General features: G+C 53.6%; 1 protein-coding gene across 4 annotated transcripts in view; it reads left to right on the top strand.

Moving 5' to 3' along the window:
• Positions 1-17,989, top strand: part of JDP2 (Jun dimerization protein 2) — a 38,669-nt gene extending 20,680 nt beyond the window's left edge. For all 4 annotated transcript variants that reach the window (XM_081830196.1, XM_081830194.1, XM_081830193.1 and 1 more), the window contains 2 exons: positions 9,782-9,886; positions 16,819-17,989. In XM_081830196.1, the coding sequence (XP_081686322.1) occupies positions 9,782-9,886; positions 16,819-17,004 (291 nt within the window). In that variant the 3' untranslated portion in view covers positions 17,005-17,989. The remainder of the gene's footprint in view (positions 1-9,781; positions 9,887-16,818) is intronic.
• Positions 17,990-19,226: the final 1,237 nt, after the last annotated feature.

Below are 19,226 nucleotides of genomic sequence, written 5' to 3'. Positions count from 1 at the left end.
CTCCCCTCTCCCCCCTCCCCTCCCCTCTCCCCCTCCACCCCTCCACCCCTCCACCCCTCCACCTGCCTGGGTGCTGCAAAGCCTTTCCTTCCCCATCTCTCAATTTCCATTGCATCCATTTCATTACATATATCACTCATGGTGAAACCCTTCCATCCTCCAGGCCAGGTATCCCTGGTTGTGAATTCATCTGGCTGTGTCACCTGGGTGGGATTTTTATTAGCCAGAGTTCAGTACTCACAAAATAGAGGTCACCTGTTCTGCTCAGTGATTTGTCTGTAATCTGTGCCTTATGCCTGAAAGAAATTGGCTGGAATCCGTGTTTTAGCTGCACACCCTGCATACAGATTAAACAGAACTGCATTGGTGGAGAATAATTAAACCAAGGACCTTGTTTTTCACCTTCATGATGAAAGACAAATGACTTCCAAGGCTTAAATAGGATGATGGCACTTGAAATGTTCTACTATGGCCAACTCGGGACTTTCAGAACAGCCCTGTTCATGAATATTCTTTGCAACAACTGCATTTTCATTTAATTGTAGGTAGTCATTCTGCAGGAACTCTTGTCTGTTTTTTTTTTTTTTTGCCTTAGTATAATCAAGGCATGTTACACTGCTGTTGTTAAAAATTGGTTTCAACTGTATTAACTCTTTTTGAGAAAATTGATTTTCCCTGCCAGATATATTCTGCTTTTTACCAGTCTTTTGGGGGTGGTGGTGGGGGGAAGTCTTGTGGGGGCCACTATTTCTCTCCCTTTCTCATCTTTTGAATCGAATGTCAGTTGGGCAAGAAAATTGACTGATTGCCTAGTGGGAAACCAAACCTCCAAACCATAAATATGAAGCAGGCCTGAAATAGATAGACATATTTCAACAAAAGCCATCATTCTTCAAATAGCTCTTCTCCAGCAAAAGGGTTTCCCGGCAATCATCAGCTCCTTTCTGTTCAATGCTAGGCTTTCTGTCCCGGCCAAGATGATTTTTCCTGTGTCTCCTGGCCTCTAGCTCCCTTTTGCAGGAACAGCGTTTGCTGTTCCCTCTGCAGGACCACAAATGGGTGTCACCCTGCCCAGCTGGCTTGTTCAGGCTTTGTTCCAAACACAATGCTGTCTTTTCTTAGCAGTGGAAATGGGCTGTTCTCCACTGCTTTCTGAGAGAATGGCCCTTCCCTATTCTGCTCATATAAACCAGCCCCAAGCCTCAGCAGCCTATTGTTTTACAGGTTCTCTTAACCCAGGAGAAGGTTCTTACTGAGGACAGGGGGCTGGGAGGGCCAGGGTCAGGGGGACACTTTGTCTTGCTGAGATGTGAGGAGACAGATAAGTCAGTTCAGTTTGGATAGATTCCCCCCCTCCCCCCGGGGCTCTGAGGCCCCACGATGGCAGCAGCGTCAGGCTTTCAGTACAGAAAGTGTTTCCTGCTTCTAGAAGGTGTTCCAGGAAGCGGCGGTGTTCAGGTTGGTTCTGCCACGGTCTGACCGGGGACCGAGGCAGACTTCCTCCCCTTCTTTGAACTTGAGCTTCCTGGCCTGTGGGTGCCACAGGGTGCTGCTAGCTAGGATCTCTAGGTCTTCTCAGTTCCAGAACCTCAGGACGGGGCTTACTTTATAGCTCCATCACTCCCCGCCATTTCCTGTAGACGCCGAGGGCGCTGAGCCATTGCCTCCCCACCTGCGCTCCCGGCCCGCAGAGCCGAGGGAATCATCTTGGCGGGTGGAGCCATGGCTTCTAGCAGCCCTTGTTCACAGCCTTCACCTGGTGGTTGGCTGGGCTGGTTTGATGCTTTGAGTGAGCACGGCGTCCACCACGTGGGTTTTTCATAGGTGGATGTGTTTGATTATAGCCTTGCCAGGGGGACATCCGGGGTGAGGTGGAAAGGGCACAGACTGGGAGTCAGGAGTCTCGCCCAGGTCACCAGCTCTGTGGATCAGGCTTCCTTTTAGCAAACATTTATTGAGCACTCCACGTGGCCACAACCTCAGCAAGGTGCAGGGCACACAAAAAGTCAACAAGACACAGGTTCTGCTCTCAAAGAACTCCCAGGTTCGTGGAGGGGGCAGAAACTAAGGTCAGAGTACAGCACGGTGGGGGCCAGCATAAGCTCAGAGTTCTATGGGAGCCCAGAACAAAGGGACACCTCCCCAGCCTGGAAGGGATGAGAACTAAAGAGGGCTTCCTGTAGGTGGTGATGCTTGAGCTGAAAGTACAGGGTGAGAGGAAGCCAGGGAGACGGGAGGGGCAAAGGCTTGTGGCCGGGAGAGTGTGGGGCATAGACAGGCCCAGGGCTGCAGCAACATGGAGGGTAGGGGAGGATAGATGGGAGCTGAGACCAGAGCTCGTGAGGGCAAGTCACAGGTACCCTTACTTGACCCATTAAGGAGCTTGAGCTCTATCCTGAGGGTCATGAGGACCAAAACCAAATAACTGGATCAGATTTGCATTTTAGAAAGATACCCTCCAGTGGCTGGGATGGAGGATGGCCATGCAGGGTCAGGAGGCCTCCTAGGAGGTGGTCCAGGAGAGAGAGGGAGAAGGAAGGCTGGAAAGTGGCAGTGGGGAAGAGGAGGGTTCAGGATGTAGAATGGGATGGCCTGGGTAGCCAAAATTGGACATAAAGAGAAGGACAGGTGAGCAAGTGGGGAGGGCTGAATGTCTAGATCCAGTGAGCGGGTAGGCAGTTGTGCTAGCCTGGGGTAGAGAGTAGAGAAGAAGTAGCCGATTGAGGATAAAGACTGGGAGGCGCCGAGGGACATCCAGATTGAACGTCCAGATTGGCAGTTGTATGTTTTGGCCTGATCATAAAGATCTGGTTGGCGTTCACATATAGATGGTGGTCGAAACCACACAAGGAGATGAAAATGATGATCCAGAGGTGGTGCACGTGGAGTGAGGCCAGGGGTAGGGCCCCAGGAGAGAGCCTGAAAGGGATGGGAAGAGGGTCCTGGGCAAGGGACAGAAAAGGAGAGGCCAGAGAAGTAGGATGGGGACAGACGAAGTCAGTGTTGTGCATCCAGAGCATAGAGAATTCTAGAAAGAGGGAGTCAGGTGGAGCCAGAAGGCCCCGGGGGGCTGACCAAGCAGCATCCTTTGGACTTGTCCATGAGGACCCAGGCCCTACCATTGAGTGTGAGTCTTGGAGCAATCAACTTCCTTCCCTGGGACTCAGTTTCCTCATCTATAAAATGCAGGGGTTGGCTTAGGGGCTTCTCCTTTCTGGCTCTAAGAGTCTGTAAAGTAACTATTTCTGAAACTTCTTAAAAGGGAAAAGGTATCCTTCCCACATCCTCCTCCCTCTCCCCTCAGTTAAGCCAACACTGCCCTTGAAGTGTGGGTGAGTAAAAACCCAGGGACATCAGAGCTAGCCGGGACTTGGGGGAACTTTTACTCCAGCCCACTGTGGGAAGGCAGCATGATGTAATGGATTCAAACCCCTGTCTGCTCCCGGCTTAGCGACCTCGGGCAGACACTTCACCTTGTTTCTTCACCTCTGAGATGAGGCCCCTAAAACCCACCTTGCAAAGAAAGGTGTTTGAAGGTTAGTGAGAAGTACGAGCTATTGTGGTTATCAAAGATGAGCCACAGGTCAGGAGAGATGAGTTGATTGGCCCACGGTCACAGAGGGGGACATCTCAGTGACTAGAACCAGGTGTCTGGTGACCAACCTCGCCGGGGTCTGTCACCTGCTGGGGGTCCTAAATCAGCAGCCCACGGATGTTTGGCCCACAAAGCATTTTTTCAAGATGGAATTTGTTGACAACATTAAAAACTGGAAGGTTTTACTTAGAAACTTGTATTTTCAGCAAGGCTTGAAAACTTAGATTTGTCAACCCTGAGCCCCCGCTGCTGTGGTGGGGCCAGCTGGGGTGTCCTGTCTGCATACCACAGCCCCATCCAGCCCTCCTCCCTCACTAACAGTTACTTGCTTGGGCCCTGGAGGTGATCTGAGTTTGCAGCTCGAGCCTTAGACTGACCATTTGGCTTGAATTTTCTCTTACAGCCCTGCCTAGTGTTCGCTGAAACTGCGCAGTATTTCACAGCTGAGGTCCAGACCGTGGCTGTTGAGAGAGGGGGAGGCTTGGGAGAAGACAGGAGAGGAGAGCAGAAGGTTCCAGCAGCTTGGCCCCGGGGGAGATGCTGAGGGGGAGGGCCTGGCCCCTGTGGGGTCGGGGTCGGGGGGTCAGCCAGGGTGTTGGACAGAGGCCCTCCCCCACCCCCCCGGGCTTTCCTCATTCCTCCCTGCAGGGGTGTTGTGGGCCTGGCCATGCTGGCTTGCAGAGGTCTTGCCCCTGAACTGCCCTACTTTGTGTGAGGATGCGTGGCTGGACAGGGGAGGGGCGAGGAACCGAAGCCCCTGGCTCAGTGCAGCCGTGTTTATGTGGGGGAATGTCTGGTATGTTTGGTATTTGGGTGTTTACTTCCCAGGGTGCTCATGGGTCCCTGGTGTTGAAATGTGGCTCCTCCTTGTTGGGGGGACCCTAGTGGGCCCAGCCGGGGCTAGATGTGGAGGCTGCCGGGCTGTTACTCCGGGGCTACTCATGGACAGCTTGTGTGCCTTGAAGCAGCACCCCCTTCTACCTCCCCCGGCCCCACCCAGATCTCCTATGCCAGATTCCGCTGCGTGGGGATTGGGTACCCCGGGCCGCACTGGCTCTGCCTTCCCACCTCACCTGGGAAGGCAGGCCCGCAGTCGGGCCCTTAGCGAGCGCTTCCTGTGTCCTAGGCCCTGCACTGGAACTCAGTCCTTGTTACAAGCTTGGCAGCTGTGCTCAGTGCTTTCCTTGTGCGGGTGAGACACACAGGCTCAGAGAGGCCACTGACTTGCCCAGGAGCACACAGGCCTCGGAGACCTTAAAGGCCAGGCTGACAACCCCTGATGCCATGAGTCTCCGCTCAGCCTGCTTCTCTCTGTCCATGCTGCGGTTCTAGCGCACAATACAGGCTTTCAGGCCTTCGGCATTCTGGCGAGGGCTGGGGGCTTGTTCTGGATTCTTCCCCCCTCGGTTCCTGCTTGTCGCCAGCTTGATTGCTCTTACCTTTATGGCTCCGTCCGTGCGAGAGCGGCCATATGCTCAGTGCCTTGGGTTACAAAGCGTCATCGCTCTTTCTCATCCTATCTCTTTGTGGGCCCTGCCAGATGTATTTTTGGAAATGCTTATGAAATATCAGAATGCAAAATCAAGTCTGGGCGAAGGTTGCCACCATGTGAAAGCCACATGGCTTACGAGAGGGGAGTGGGGGGGGGCCCTCCTGAAAACCAGTCAGCTTGAACGTGACACATCCAGTGTTCCTTGTGCAATGAATTGTTTTTATTTTAAAAGACCCAAATCAGAAAAAGAACAACATAGTCATTGCCCTCAGAGCCAGAAGCTTTACAGTCCTGTCAGCAGGATGGAGCGGAAAGGACAGGGGGCCTGTGACATAGACCACCAGCCCTTCAAAGAGCAGGAGGCGCTTGGGCCCTGGGGCCAAAAGGCCTGGATTCGAAGCCGTCCCTGACCCTCCAGGCAGCCTTGATATCTTTCGTTTTCTCATCTGTAAAAGTGGGGAGGGTAACAGGACTGTCCTAGATGGTTTACTGAGACTGTTTAGCCTGCTGGGACTTCTAGGCCTGAGGATTTGATGCTTGCTGAGGTGACCCACCTCTGGTTGCTCAAGCCCTTCTGCATCCAGGCTCTGCCATTTCCCCAGCTGTTCTAGAAGCATAGCTCCTTGGTGGTAGTGATTCCCCTCCTGCATCCCTGGAGGACACCTTCTGCTCCTTCATTATCACCTGGCATCCCCTGACTTTACAAGGACGGGACCCTGGTGTCCCAGAGGCAGAAACCTTCTCAAACTCCCTCCAGGCCAGAGGAGGAATGTTCCAGGATAGATCCAGGGGTATGCACCATGGATCCAAGGGGCAGGAAACGCAGGCCCCTCCAGGGGTGGAATCCAGAGGATTCTCCATGTGTGCTTTCTGTCTGTCCTCTCGGCCCGTCTGAACCACTGACCTCTGTTCATGCCTCTGTTTTCTCTTTCTAATGGCTCTGCCCCTTTGTCTCTCTGTGTTCCTCTCTTTCCTCTCGGTCTCTGTCTTCACCTTCTCTGTCTGGAGCTCCCTCTCTCTCTCAGGGCCTGGACAGGGTGAGGCAAACAGGATGCCCTGCAAGATGGCATTTAGGGAGGCAATCAGTCTTGGGTGCTGGCCCTGCCCTTGCGTGAGCTTGAGAGTGAGTGTGGACACCTCACCCTGGTGCAGGCCCTGCTTTCCTCTCTGTCACCCACTCCCTCTTTTTGTCTCCCCGACGCGCCTCTATGGCTGAGTGTTGGTTTCTCTCCTGACACATGGTGTTTGGTTTCTGCTCGTCTCCGAACATTAGCAGCCTGATCTTTCTGCTTCTCTGGGCACAGGGCTGAAGCTGGCTGCCCCCTGGTCCAGCAGTCTGATTTCAGATTTCAGGAGGTGCCTACAGGCCAGCTTGGTCAGCTGTTCACACCTCGTCCAGTCAGCTGTGGTTAGGGGTCCCCCAGCCCACCAGCAGAGCCCTGAAAACAGGCTCTCTGAGGAGGGACTGCTCAACATGAGGACCCTCTCGGCCGTGGGTCCGCTAGCCTGTCCCTCCAACGTGAAATGTGGCACAGGGGTACCCCTCGCTTCTCCCCCCAGAACGCAGACAGCTTTGCCCCAGGCCTTCCTGGGAATTTGGGAAAAACAGAGCCAGAGCTAAGTTTGAGAACAGGCCCCCATCTCATGGGGCTTTCAGTGTATTAAGTATCAAGCTGCCTCCCTCTTAAATATTCTCGTTCTTCCAGCTGTATCTGCAGAAAAAAATCGTCATGCCCCATTTTGGGGTTCCAGTTTTAGATGGCTAAACTGTGTGTGGCAAAAACACTCTCTGCTGTCTCACCCCCTCCCGGCCAAATGCTTTAGAGACTCTGGGGAACATCAGGGAGCAGGGGCAGTGGCCTCACTGTGGTGAGGGAAGGCCGGGAGGAGGCTGGCGGCGGCGGTCCGGGGGGGCGCACAGAGCTCCCATGGGGCTTGGGCCACAGTCAGCCTGTGGGGATGAGAAGGCTGAGGGCACTGCCCAGCTCCCCTCTTGTTTCTGGCAGGACTTCAGCTGCTGTTTTCCAAATTTCCTCAGCGGCTCTTACATAGCAGCAGGAGGATTTGGGGAAGATGCTGCACAGTGTCAATGGGGAAGGTGTGGTAATGGGGCTTTGGGGCCATTTCTTGCCTTATTGGGAGATGGAGCAGGGGTGCAGGAGAGGCCTGGGGATGGGCTTGGAGGCTACTGGGGGCCCGTGGAGCTTTAGCAGGGGTTTGCCCAGCCCAGACTGTGACCCGACCTATTCAGGATTTGTGCAGACCTGCCGTAGCCATCAGGGGCCTGCTCCGGGTCGAGGCTCCGTCTTTGGTCAGTGTGCTTCTGGGGAAGACAGGACCGAACCGCCAAGCTTTGCTGGCCTCCTGCACAGACAGAAGAGGCCAACCCTGGTGGAAAAGTCTCCTTACTAGCACCAGGGGAAAGCTTATCAGAGGCAAATATAGGCAGTAAGTCATTTTTATAATTATAGAATCCAAGCCTGGGCCATCTTTCCCTGGAATCTTTTATTTCATTCATTCAGCTAACACTTGCTGAGCCCGCATGAAGTGCCATGTTCTATCCAGGCATTGGGGATGCTCAGGTCCCCCATCCTTCAGCCTAGCAGGGAGGACAGATACCCACATAAACGGAGAACTCTGATGGGATGTGAGAGAGATTCTCACAGCCAGGTGCTCACAGGGAGGATGATGGCTGGAGGGGATGGATGAGGCTGGACAGGGAGGCTGGCGCAGCCCCCGATGGGGGCATCAGCCTGGCCCAATTGAGCTCTTAAACGCCCAGCATTGAGCCTCTTTGAATCTGCAGCTGGAGCAGCTTCCGTTTGCCCCTGGCTTTGTGCAGGGCTGGGGTGGGGCACAGGGTCTTGTAGGACAGAGCTTGTGTCCCCCAGGAAGCGGCTGCTCTGTCAGAACCTGGGCTCGCTCCGGCCCCATGAGCCCCGCACTGCCCGGGTTGCACACATCAGCTCGGCAGTTTGTGGGCAAACCCTCTTGGCCGAGGGGAGATTGCACCGCCAGCCACTTCCTCCCGTTCCTTCCCTCTGCCTGTCGTCAGGGTTACCTCGGCCGTGTTGGGGGTGAGGTTGAGGTTGGGCGGAATCAGTTCTGTCCTGGTTTCTATTTTCCCAGATGCAGGTCAGCCAGAGGAGCTGTCACTTCTGGTTCTGTTTCAAGGGAGGCCAAGGGGTTGGGAGGTGCTTGGGTGTGGCGTGGTTGACAAGGTGCCTCTCCAGCCGGCCTCCCAGGAGGGGTGGGAGTGGGTCAGGGAGAAGCTCAGAGGTGGCCGGGAAGGAGAAAGGGCCGCCTCACCAGGGCCTGTGCTGATGGCCATGGGTGCTGGTCTCCGGCCAGGCTCTCGGTCCTAAGCTCCTAGAGCATGCCGGGAGTGCACGGAGGGAGGCTGTTTATTTTCCTGGCCCGGGGCCCTTTCAGCTGAGACCTTGTTCCAGGCCTCAGGCTGCCAGATTCACCCCCACTGGCTCAAGAAGTGAGAGAGTTGGCAAGCCCAGAGCAACCCAACGACTTCTCTAGTGGCCTCTGACTCTAAGCTGTCCTCAGCCCAGCTGGTCCCGTGTGTCCTCCAGATCCTCCTGGTAGCTAACGGACAGCGAGAGGCACCGCATCAAAGTGATCCTGATGGGTTAGGGCTGTGTCGGCCTGTGGTCAGTCAAGAGCAGGAAGGTTGAAGTCAGAGAAATCCGAGTTGGAATCCCGACTCTGCCATTTCTTAGTTGGATGGCCTTGGGCAAATGGAACCCTGCAGCTTCGGTCCCACCAACTATAAAATGGGACAGTAATAGGACCTTCCTCACTGACCGTGAGGATAACGTGACCTGTGTGGAAAGCATTTAACAAACAGGCATCGAAGAGCAGTTGTTGTTATTATTAAGGAAATAAGAGGACCTGCAACTTTCATTGAAAGTCAGGGTTGGTGGGCAGTGAGTTTCTTCCTTCCCATTTAATGGGCCCGGTCTTATGCATGGTGAACTTTCTAATGTGTCCCGGGGAAGAAGCAAGCAAAGCTGGAGACTCAGGAAGCCTGTCTGCTTGTGTCCCGCACAGGGCACTCTGGGGCGCCCTGGGATCCTGGGATACAGGTGGGCGTCATGGGGGAAGAGCATGCAGAAGCTGGGAAAAGGATCAACGCCGGGTGAGGAGACTGGGGAGACTGGTTAGGAGCACCAGGAGGTGGATCGGAGCCTCTGGAAGAACCAGGAGGGACAGTACCCTGGGGAGGTGGAAGAACGTGGGGGTAGAACGTGAAATCTGTGTTCATGCTCGAGGCATTTCTTAAAGGAAGTGTCTGGGGACCGCTGGCCTGGAAAATAGTACCCAGCAGGCTCGGGCTGGGCAAGAGAGCAGACCGTCACTGCCCGCTGGGTGTCACCTCTGTGTGAGGGGACTTGCCAGGCTCGGAGCCTGCTGAACTCTGGCAGAACCCAGGCAGCCCTGCCCTCGCGGGCCACCGAGCCCTCCCAGGTTTGCCCACCTGCTCCAGGAGGACCCGTGGGCCAGCTGGGAGACGCTGCCATCCCACCAGCCGGGAAGCCGGCGGGCCGGCAGGCAGGGCTGGCTCGCCCGCCACCGAGATGTGGGTTAGGAGGGGGATTGCCCATCTGTCTGCACGTGTCGGGAGGGAAGCTGTCCTCCAGGCCTGCCTCCGTGTCTCATAGGCGGCTCTGTGCCCCTCACAGCTAGATGAAGAAGAGGAGCGAAGGAAAAGGCGCCGGGAGAAGAACAAAGTCGCGGCGGCCCGTTGCCGGAACAAGAAGAAGGAGCGGACGGAGTTTCTGCAGCGGGTGAGCAGGGCAGGGGCCGGGGCGGGGCGCCTGTCTTGTTCTTCAGAGCGGGCTCGGCACCAAAGCCTGTGGAATCGAGGTGGACCGGCCCGCAGCTGCCCACGGGGCTGCCACCCCTCTGTTCTTCCCTGCCTCCCATCCAGTGCCCTTTCCCTGACCCAAGACAACCCAGGGCCTCTGGCCTCAGGTCCGGCCCAGCCAGATCCCAGAAGGCCAGAGAAGGTGGGAGGAGCCAAGTCCCCTCTCTGAGGTCAGACCCTGGTGCCAATTGACCCACATGGCCTAGGACTGCGACTACCCCTTCCGAAACCCTGGTGGCTGCCAAAGTTGCCTAGGGTGGATGTTAACATAGGTGATAACCGCCCAGCTCGTGAGCGGTGGATGAAGCACCTGGAGAGAGAGAAGTTCCTCCCTTAGCTGCAGGGGGCTCTTCCAGCCCTGCATCCCTTCTGGCTGCCCTCAGCCCCCCTGAGGGTGGCCCCCAAGCCTCTGCCCCCGGGGACCAGAGGTCAGCTCTGCACTCGAAGGCCGGCAGAGGGGGTCACCTCCCTCCCCAGGCCTCAGAGCGGGTCCCCGCCCTTACACCTGGACTGTGCCAAGCAGGGTGTTCTTTTCCCCTCCGGAGTTCTAGCTCTTAGGCCTTCGCTGCGTCTCAAAAATGATGGATGGCAGTGAAGGGACATGACCAGGAAAGCTAATCAGTCCAGGCTGGTAGTTTCCAGCCTCCCCACTCTGGATCACTTGTTCATTACTAAGTAATGATAGTCGCAATAATAATCCATGGGTCCGGCTCTATTCTGTAGGATGCAACAAGTAACAGAGGTTGCTAACATTTGTAAAGTTGGGCAGAGTGCCAAGTACTGTAAGTATATTATCTCTTCGTTGGCATATTAACTGTATGAGGTCAGTGCCTTCATTATTGTCTTTCTACAGATGGGGAAACTGAGGCATGGTGGGGTTAAGTTACTTGCCCAGGTCCCTCAGCAACGGAGTGGTAGAACTGAGATTCAAACCTGAGGCTACTTCAAAGCATTTATTCTTAACACTCTGCTATACTAGCTCTAATTCATTCGTTCATTCGTCCGTGTGTTTGTTCATTCTTTCACTCAGTCGTTGATTCGCTGACAAGCATTTTTATCCATATACTCAGTGCCCAGCACTGTGTCAGGTGCACTGGGGACACACAGGAAGGAGCAGACATGGTCTCTCCCGTGGGAGCTGGAGACACAAGGCTGACATGGCCTGGGTTTTCCCTGATGCTGGGGAATATATGGGTCTCTTCTCATGCTTGCAACCAGCAGAGAGAAAATCCAAGGTCACAAGTGTAGACAGCATGGGGCCATGGGTACACCAGTGGGCTCTGAGTATCTGGGGTAGGTGAATGGCCATTACAGGTGGAAGTTAGACTCCGAGAGCTGGGAGCCTTCTTGGAAGAGGAGGTGGACCAGCCCTGGGCTGGAAGTTTTCAAGAAGTTTCCAAGGCACAGGTCTCACACGGGCCTTGTAGATGGATGGAGAGTCCCGCACCTCATTTCCAGCCCTGAGTGCCCGCAGAGCTGGGTGAGGCACAGCAGGGAGCAGGGAAGTCTCACACCAGATCTCTGCCTTCCAGGGCTTGTCAGCCAGTTAGCAGGCAAGATATGCCAAGTGAACACACACTGGTGTGGTGAATGGTGCCAAATGAATGGTGCTAGCTGTTCTGCACATTCCAGGAACATTTGCTGAGCACTTACTGTATGCAGATATTTCACATGCCTCATTTAATCTTCTAACATTCCAATGCGATAAACATTGGTTATCCCCATTGTAGAGATTGACCTATAGCTCAGAAGAGGTCACACCAGAGTCACACTGCTAGCAAGTGTTAGAGCTGGGATTCATTTATCCCTTTGCTTATCCATCCGTCCGTCCATCCATCCATCCATCCATCCATCCATCCATCCATCCAATCAGTGTGCAGTGAGTACCTGCTGCAGAGCGGACAAGCAGGCGATGTCTGCATCGGACAGCAGATAGAAGCGGGGAATGGTTAATGTGTGCTGCACCTCGTGTTGGGCAAGCCCGGTGGGCCGTGAGAACACACCATGAGTGCCTATCCTAGCCTCGGCTGAGGAAAGACTGCTATTGAGACATAGACGAGACGTAGGAGCTAACAAGATGAAGGACAGGGATGGAGGGGTTAGCAGGGACAGTGCAAGCAAAGGCCAGAGGCAAGAGGTGCTTAAGGATGTGATTAAGGAATTGAAAAGAATGTCAGTATAGCGGGAACTTAGAGTACAAGGAGGAGAATGGAGGGGCAGGCAACCGCCCCCCCCCTTGCTATGTAGGGTGATCCTCTGTGCTTCGCTCTCTGGGGCAATCCCCCTTTATGCCTCTGGTCCTGGCCTATTTATTAATAGCACCTGCTTTTACTCTCACAAGTGTCCCCATTATGATGATGGATTATGTAGTCATGGCGAGCAATGGAAGGTTTCAGTGGGAGAGAGACACACCTTGGAAAGATCCCTCTGGCTGCAGTGTGGGGCAAGGACTGGGGCAGTGGGAAGACCAGTTATGTGGCTGTGGTGCTGTCCCTGGTGGCCTCAGGGTCTAGGAGGGAGGTTTGGGCAGGCCTGTCTGGGCCCATCCCAGTCCCCCTCTCCTCCCAGGCTCCCCTCTTTCCCTCTGGCCTTGGGAACAGAGTTGGGTGTGAGGTTTAGGACATGGATGCCGATGGCTGTGTTGATAGCCAGTGCCCACAGACCTGAGGAATTCTCTTGTAATTTATTTATTATTTTTTAAAGATTTATTTATTATTTGAGAGAGAGAGAGAGAGAGAAGGAGCAGAGGGAGTGAATCCCAAGCAGACTCCCCACTGAGCGCAGAGCCCGACGTGGGGCTCCAACTCACGACCCCGAGATCATGACCTGAGCCAAAATCAAGAGTCGGATGCTTAACTGACTGAGCCACCCAGGGACCCCTTGTAATCTATTTTTTAACAGGTAAAATATTTATAAGGCTCAGAGGTACAAATGGATATGTGTGTACCTCCCCCCCCCCACACGTATGTATAATGTAAAAAGTCACCTTCCCATCCTTGACCCCCAGACACCTAGAGCTGCCCTGGGAGACTCTTAGAGCCTCTCCGAGTTCGCCCGCCTGGACCAGCCGAGTCCTTGAGGCAGCCAGGGCGACCTCGGTACCTCCTCCGTCTGCAGTGAGGGGCAACAGCCCTTCCGCTTCACTCTCCGGGAACTGCTGCGCCTATCGCACCTTCATTCCCTGGGCTTCGGTAGCAGGAACCCCAGCTCACACTCCCATGGTGCTCTGCGCTCTTCATGGCCATTCTCCAAGTCTTGATGGTCACAAGAAGACGGTGACTCTGGGAGGAGGCGAGGCAGCCCCCACTCCCCTGACGAGGATTCTGAGACTCAGAGAGATGGAAGTTTGCTCAAAGCCCCACAGCAGCTGAGGCAGGACTAGAGCCCAGGGCTTCCTCTCCTGCTCCGCACGCTGTTTGGGTTGCCCGGGCTCCGGGAAATTGGGGATCTGGTTCACAGTGACATAGCTCAAGTGGCAGAGTCAGGATTTTAATTCAGACCGGTCTTTGGGGCTCAGAAGTGGCCACACCAGCCCTCTTCCCAATACTTACCCAAAAAAAGTTGGGAAGTAGAACTCTATTTTAAGTGCATTAGGGTAACTATTTTTTAAAAGATAAAATCAGAGAATCTTAATGCTTAAAGTCCCCTGGGCCAATCATTATATTTTCTGGGAGGAGACGGAAGCCCCGAGAAGGGAATTGACTTGGCCAAGGTCCCACAGCCAGGATGAAAAGCCAGAACACCCAGCCCCTTACCTGTATTTTTTCTCCCACCTTTGCTAAGCACGATAGTAGAGACAATGTTCTTTCACTTGCACTAATTCTATTCTAAAACAACAAATGGTTTCGTTTTCTCTAGGGCAATAAATACCTACCAGAAGGCAAAACGATAAACAAAAATGCAAGCAGAGTTATTTGCTTCGTAATTAACAGGTGAAGATCCTAGCCCACGTTTCTTAATTAATTAGGAAAACAGTTCAGGTGATTGCTGTTATAAAACCACAGACGACTTCTACAATCATGGTTAAAAAAAGATTCTTCTGAACTCATCTTCTACTTACACAATAAATAAAGACGTAGCACCACCCAATAAAACTACAAAGCAGTCAGTTACATTCCGACAGCCGGCCGGTCAGAGTTTAGGATATTCCATGATATACTCTAACATTTTAAAACCAACAGAACGCCGTGCCATTCCGATGATGAATGTGTGCGTGAAGCCACACGCCTATTTGGGTTTTTGTGCGACACAGATGTTCACCCATGAAGTTGGTTCGACATGCATCATTTAAGGAGGTAGATTGGCGCCTAGTACTGAATGCTTTGGGTCTCACCCTGGCCCTTGCATGTCCGCTTTTAACGTCCACTCACCTGCAACCCGACTGCTTCCTTGCCATCCCCCAAACGGCAGCCCCTTCCCCCACTGCAGCCCCCCCCCCGCCCCCCCGCAAGGTCCACAGGCAGCCTCTCTCATTCTCCAGATCCAGCCAGTCACCTGGACCGGCCAGGCTTCTTTGAACCATCCTCCTCCTCTGCTTCTTCTCCTTCTCTTTCTTCGTAGGTCTTTGCTCAATGCTAAAATAAAAATTCCTTAAGCCTCCCTAACCTTTCAGGTGACAAGGGGCTTTTCCTGTGTGAGTTCATTTAATCCCCATGAGCATCATCTTTTTATATTTAAGATAACTGAGACTCAGGATAGTTAGGAAACTTGCTCTAGACTCTGATTCCAGACCCTAAAGCTTTGCCTGATGTGGCTCTAAATCCACCTTCCAGAAGGCTCTCTACCCTTCTGTCCTAAAGTGACCTATGGTCACAGTGGAAGATTTCATCTCCTAAACACATCTTAAGCTTATTTCCCATGTCTGTGTCCGTGTCCACTCAGGGTTCCCTTCCTGATGTCCCACCTCCTCCACTCCAACTGACCTTCTCAACCCAACCATTTTTTATACCCGAGGCCAGACCTAGCCATGTAGCCCTCCTGGAAGGCCTTCTAGCCCCCTGCACTCCTGATGAACACATAGTAAGCTCTTCCCTGCTGTATGGACCCTGATTCCCCCAGACATTCATTATACCTGCAAGTCCTCAGCAAATGCGGATGGGTGGATTGAACAGAGACTCCTAGAGACAGAGGCTCAGAGGATTCAAACTTGGAGCTAAAACCTTGGCTCAGGGGAACCAGATGGTCAGAGGGTTTGCGAGAAGTCCCCAACGTCACGAGCTCGTCAGATCCATTGAGCAGGCAGCTAAGATTAGCACTTAACTGCCCCCAGCTGATGGGTCATAGACTCATGGTTTCACATGGTGTCTCTCTCCTGGCTTCCAGAGATGGCAGTCCCTTGGAATTCTGAGAACAGGGGACAGGGCCAGCCTCCCTGTCACGCTTCATCCTGTTGAACCAAAAACCACCATAGCTGATTTTTAATATTTTCCCCTTGAGCATTTTTTTCCTTTTTTTGAGGCTGTTCTCCTTCAGTGTCTGGTCATGAGGACTGCACGTCTCAGCAGTCTGAGCTGCCCGGGCTCTCATGCTGTGACCTCAGAGACCAGCACAAGGACAGTTCAGGCAGGCCAGCGGGTGAGAGACAGACAGCAGCCCTGGGATGTGTGTGGGCCCCACCGAGGGCCCCGAAGACCCCCCAAAGGGGGCTGAGCTCAGCCCGGCCCTGCCTGCCGGAGGGGCTGGCCCCTAGACCCCAGCCAGCATCACCCCGCTCAGTTGTCACACACGCAGTGGCAGCCACAGCTTGTTCTTTGCCTGATACGGGTTGCACAACCTCAGCTGTTGACATTTTGTCTAGATAGTTCTTGTTGTGGGGCCGTCCTGTGCAGGATGGTTAGGAGCATCCCCAGCCTCCACCCACTAAATGCCAGCAGCAACCCCCTCCCCACTTGTGACAACCAAAAATGTCTCCCGGTAGGCAGAATTGCTCCTAGTTGAGAACCACTGGGCTAAAACTTTGCTGGCCCTTGAGTCAATTCCAACTCTCGAACTGGTTGCCCGTTTTCAGACACAGTCCAATAAACATCATTCAGGAGCTTTCCTGTCTTAACTGTTTTGACCGCCCCCCCCCCAAGACTTGAATTGGTATGCTCATCACCTATCCACCCTCTGAACAGGTGAGCTCCCCGCAAAATCAAATCGCCAGTGTTGCTTCTTTTCCTTGGAGTCTCTCCAACTGAGCTGGAAGTTCACTGGGAATCTCACTTGAGATGTAAAACTTTATTTTGGATCCAGAAGGATGACAGTTGATTGCCTTCCAATGAGCAAAGCTTCTAGATAACAGGGGATAAAGAAGAGGCTGTTTAAATAATTGGGGGCTAATAATCAGGAAGCCCACGTTTTAGGAGGACTGACATGACCACACTGGGCTCGAGATCCCACAGGCCAAAATATCCCCAACATACATTTACACATCACACATCCAAGCACTTTGCCACCCACTGCCAACTGTGGGCCACATCCCCTCTGGACCCTTCATGCACCTGCTCTGGTGCCCGTGGGCCTCGATTCTTCTCCCACCCTTTGTTTCTGGGGCAAGGGCCAGGAGGCAGGAGAGCGTTGGCATATTTGCGCGATTACAAAGAAGTCGCTGTGGCTGGAGTGGATTGAGTGAGGGGAGGGAGGTGGGGCCCGAGAGGGGCCGCCCCCAGAATATAACCTGGGTTCATCCCCCTTTGACCCTGGCCCAGGTCACCGGTGTGATGGGCACTGCTGCAGGAAGTCACTTACTCCAGTGGGAACGTGGCAGGCAGAAAACAGGCAAGGGCCAGCTGGGGATGCCTTGGACCTCCCCAGAGGCAGAGCTGGTCGCCAGCGAGAGCTTACAGCCCCGTCTCTGTTTCTGTGCTCCAGGAATCTGAGCGGCTGGAACTCATGAACGCGGAGCTGAAGACCCAGATCGAGGAGCTGAAGCAGGAGCGACAGCAGCTCATCCTGATGCTGAACCGGCATCGCCCCACCTGCATTGTCCGGACGGACAGCGTCAAGACCCCCGAGTCGGAAGGCAACCCGCTGTTGGAGCAGCTAGAGAAGAAGTGACCATGGGCCGGGAGCAGGACGAGGAGGATGAGGAGGACGAGGAGGAGGATTTGGGAAGAGGGGAGAGAACGAGGGCTCTCAGAGGGCCCTTCCTTGCTGCATGACAAACTTTACAACGAGGCGCAGCCCAGCCAGCTCTGGCCGGGCTTTTTTTGTGAAACTCCGATCAGCCACACAAGGGGAAGAGCTGGCTGACGAAACCAGAAGGACCAAGCGCTGAGACCAAAGTAGACGCTCGGGTGGGGCTGCCCTGCCTGGGGCCCAGCTCGAAGGAGGCAGGACAGAGACCCCTGGCCAGAGAGACACCCGCACCAAATGGCCTGGGGCGCCGCTCCGGCCTCTGCACCAGGGCACCCACGGAGGGACCTCAGAGCAGCCAGGAGAAGCCATGGGGCTGCAAACGAAATGCGGCTGGGGATGGAACTCCGAGTCAGACTGCAACCCGCCTGCCCCCAGCCCTGCCTCCTGACCCTGCTGCGAGGCCGGAGGTGGGGAAGGGCCTGCTGTCCCCCCCCCCCCCCCCGCCCCAGGGTCCAGCGCGGGCCCTGCCGGAGCGGCAGCCGGGGCACACCCTCGCCGGCCCCGCTGGAGTTTGCTGCGGGCACGAGGCGCGGGCGCCCTTCCAAAGCACATACTCACCGAATGTTTACAGACTGGCTGTCCTGGCAGGGCTTTCAACTGCACATGTTTTTTTATACTTTCTTTTTTTTTTTTTTTTAATATTTTTTACAAAAAAAAAAGATTTTATACAAGCAATATATATATGGATTTCTATAATCACTCGATGTGATATAGTATAAATATGCTATGGTTTGTTTGTTACGAACAGATACCCAGCAGTTATGGCCATTGTGTGTAACTCCTAAGTACTGTAGTAGTCTCTGGGTGTTGGGGGTGGCCGGGGCGGGCAGGGGGTGCATTTCCATCCTGGTAAACCCTTCATAGTACTCAGTCCTGTATCACTCAGTAAAAGTTACTCTTACTTGGCTGCCTCTTGTGGTGTCTGCCTAGGGAATGGGGTGCAAGGCACGCTCCGTGGGCCTCCCGGTGTGCGGTGTCAGAGGATGTTTGGAGCATCTGCTATAGGCCCTTGGTTTTCACAACAGCCCTCCCAGGTAAGTGTCTATATGCCCATTTTACAGATGGGGACGTTGAGGCTCAGAGAAGTTTAAGAAATCTGCAGTACTTCCTTTGTCTCTTCCCTCCACGCGTATACCGAGTGCCTGCCCTGTGTGTGCCAGGCAATCTACAAGGGGCCGAGTAGTCACCATAAAATGATAATTACCTTGTTCTCTGCCAGTGTGGATAGTTGCTGTTTACCACATAGTGCAAATGATTTAATGTCTTCTATTCTCTAAAGGTGGCTGCAGAGTTTGTGTTCTGGCCATGTATCCAGTTCCTCTAGTGATAAATGCTGGGATCCAAGATTCCTAGGTTCATCCAGCTCCTGCATGGCCACAGTCATCTGTGTTGGGCTCATCATCCCCTCCCTGGGCCTCCCTATGCCTTCCTGCCAGGTGGTCATAAAAAAGGCCTGTGCCCAGAGTTGCTATGAGAATCGACCATGCAATCTATAAGAAGGACAAGACCCATTAGCAATCAGATGGGCAGAAACCAGTATGTGTTGGTCAGGATACGAATTACAGGGAACTTACACAGGCCACTAGTGGGAAATCGGTGTGAGTCCGGTGTAAAGCAATTCGGCAATAACCGGAGATGCTGAAGCTAGACACGTCCTTTGACCCGGCAATTTCCCTCCTACCTTGGAGGAACTCTAGCACAGGGACCCAAGGAGAACGACAAGAATTTCACTGAAGCTCTGTTTGTAATAAAGAGAAACTGGAAACAACCTAAATACCTATGAACAGAAGAGCAGATGAATTGTATTTTTATAAAATCAAATATTATTCAGCAGTTAAAAAGAATGAACCAGAGCTCCATGTATCGGTGTGGATAAATCTCAGGAACACAGTGTTGAGCTGGAGAGGACAGCAAGTTGCAGAAGGATATATGCAGTGTACCATGTATGTAATCTTTCTGAACATGTGAACTAATATTTTACTGTTTACGGGTACACACAGAAGTGGATAGTGGAGGTATAAAAGCATGCATAGGACTCCTATCAAAATCAAATATCAAAATAAGTAATGGGGAATGCTCCTGGCGGAGGGGAGAGAGGGGGTCGAGGGCAGGATCTGCAAGGCTAAGAAGGACACTGGGCT

This window comes from Leptonychotes weddellii, chromosome 9, assembly GCF_054177405.1.
Source record: "Leptonychotes weddellii isolate Sample4059 chromosome 9, ASM5417740v2, whole genome shotgun sequence".
Classification (NCBI taxonomy): domain Eukaryota; kingdom Metazoa; phylum Chordata; class Mammalia; order Carnivora; family Phocidae; genus Leptonychotes; species Leptonychotes weddellii.
Note: the sequence above shows the minus strand (reverse complement) of the source record. Positions and strands in the feature narration are given on the sequence as shown.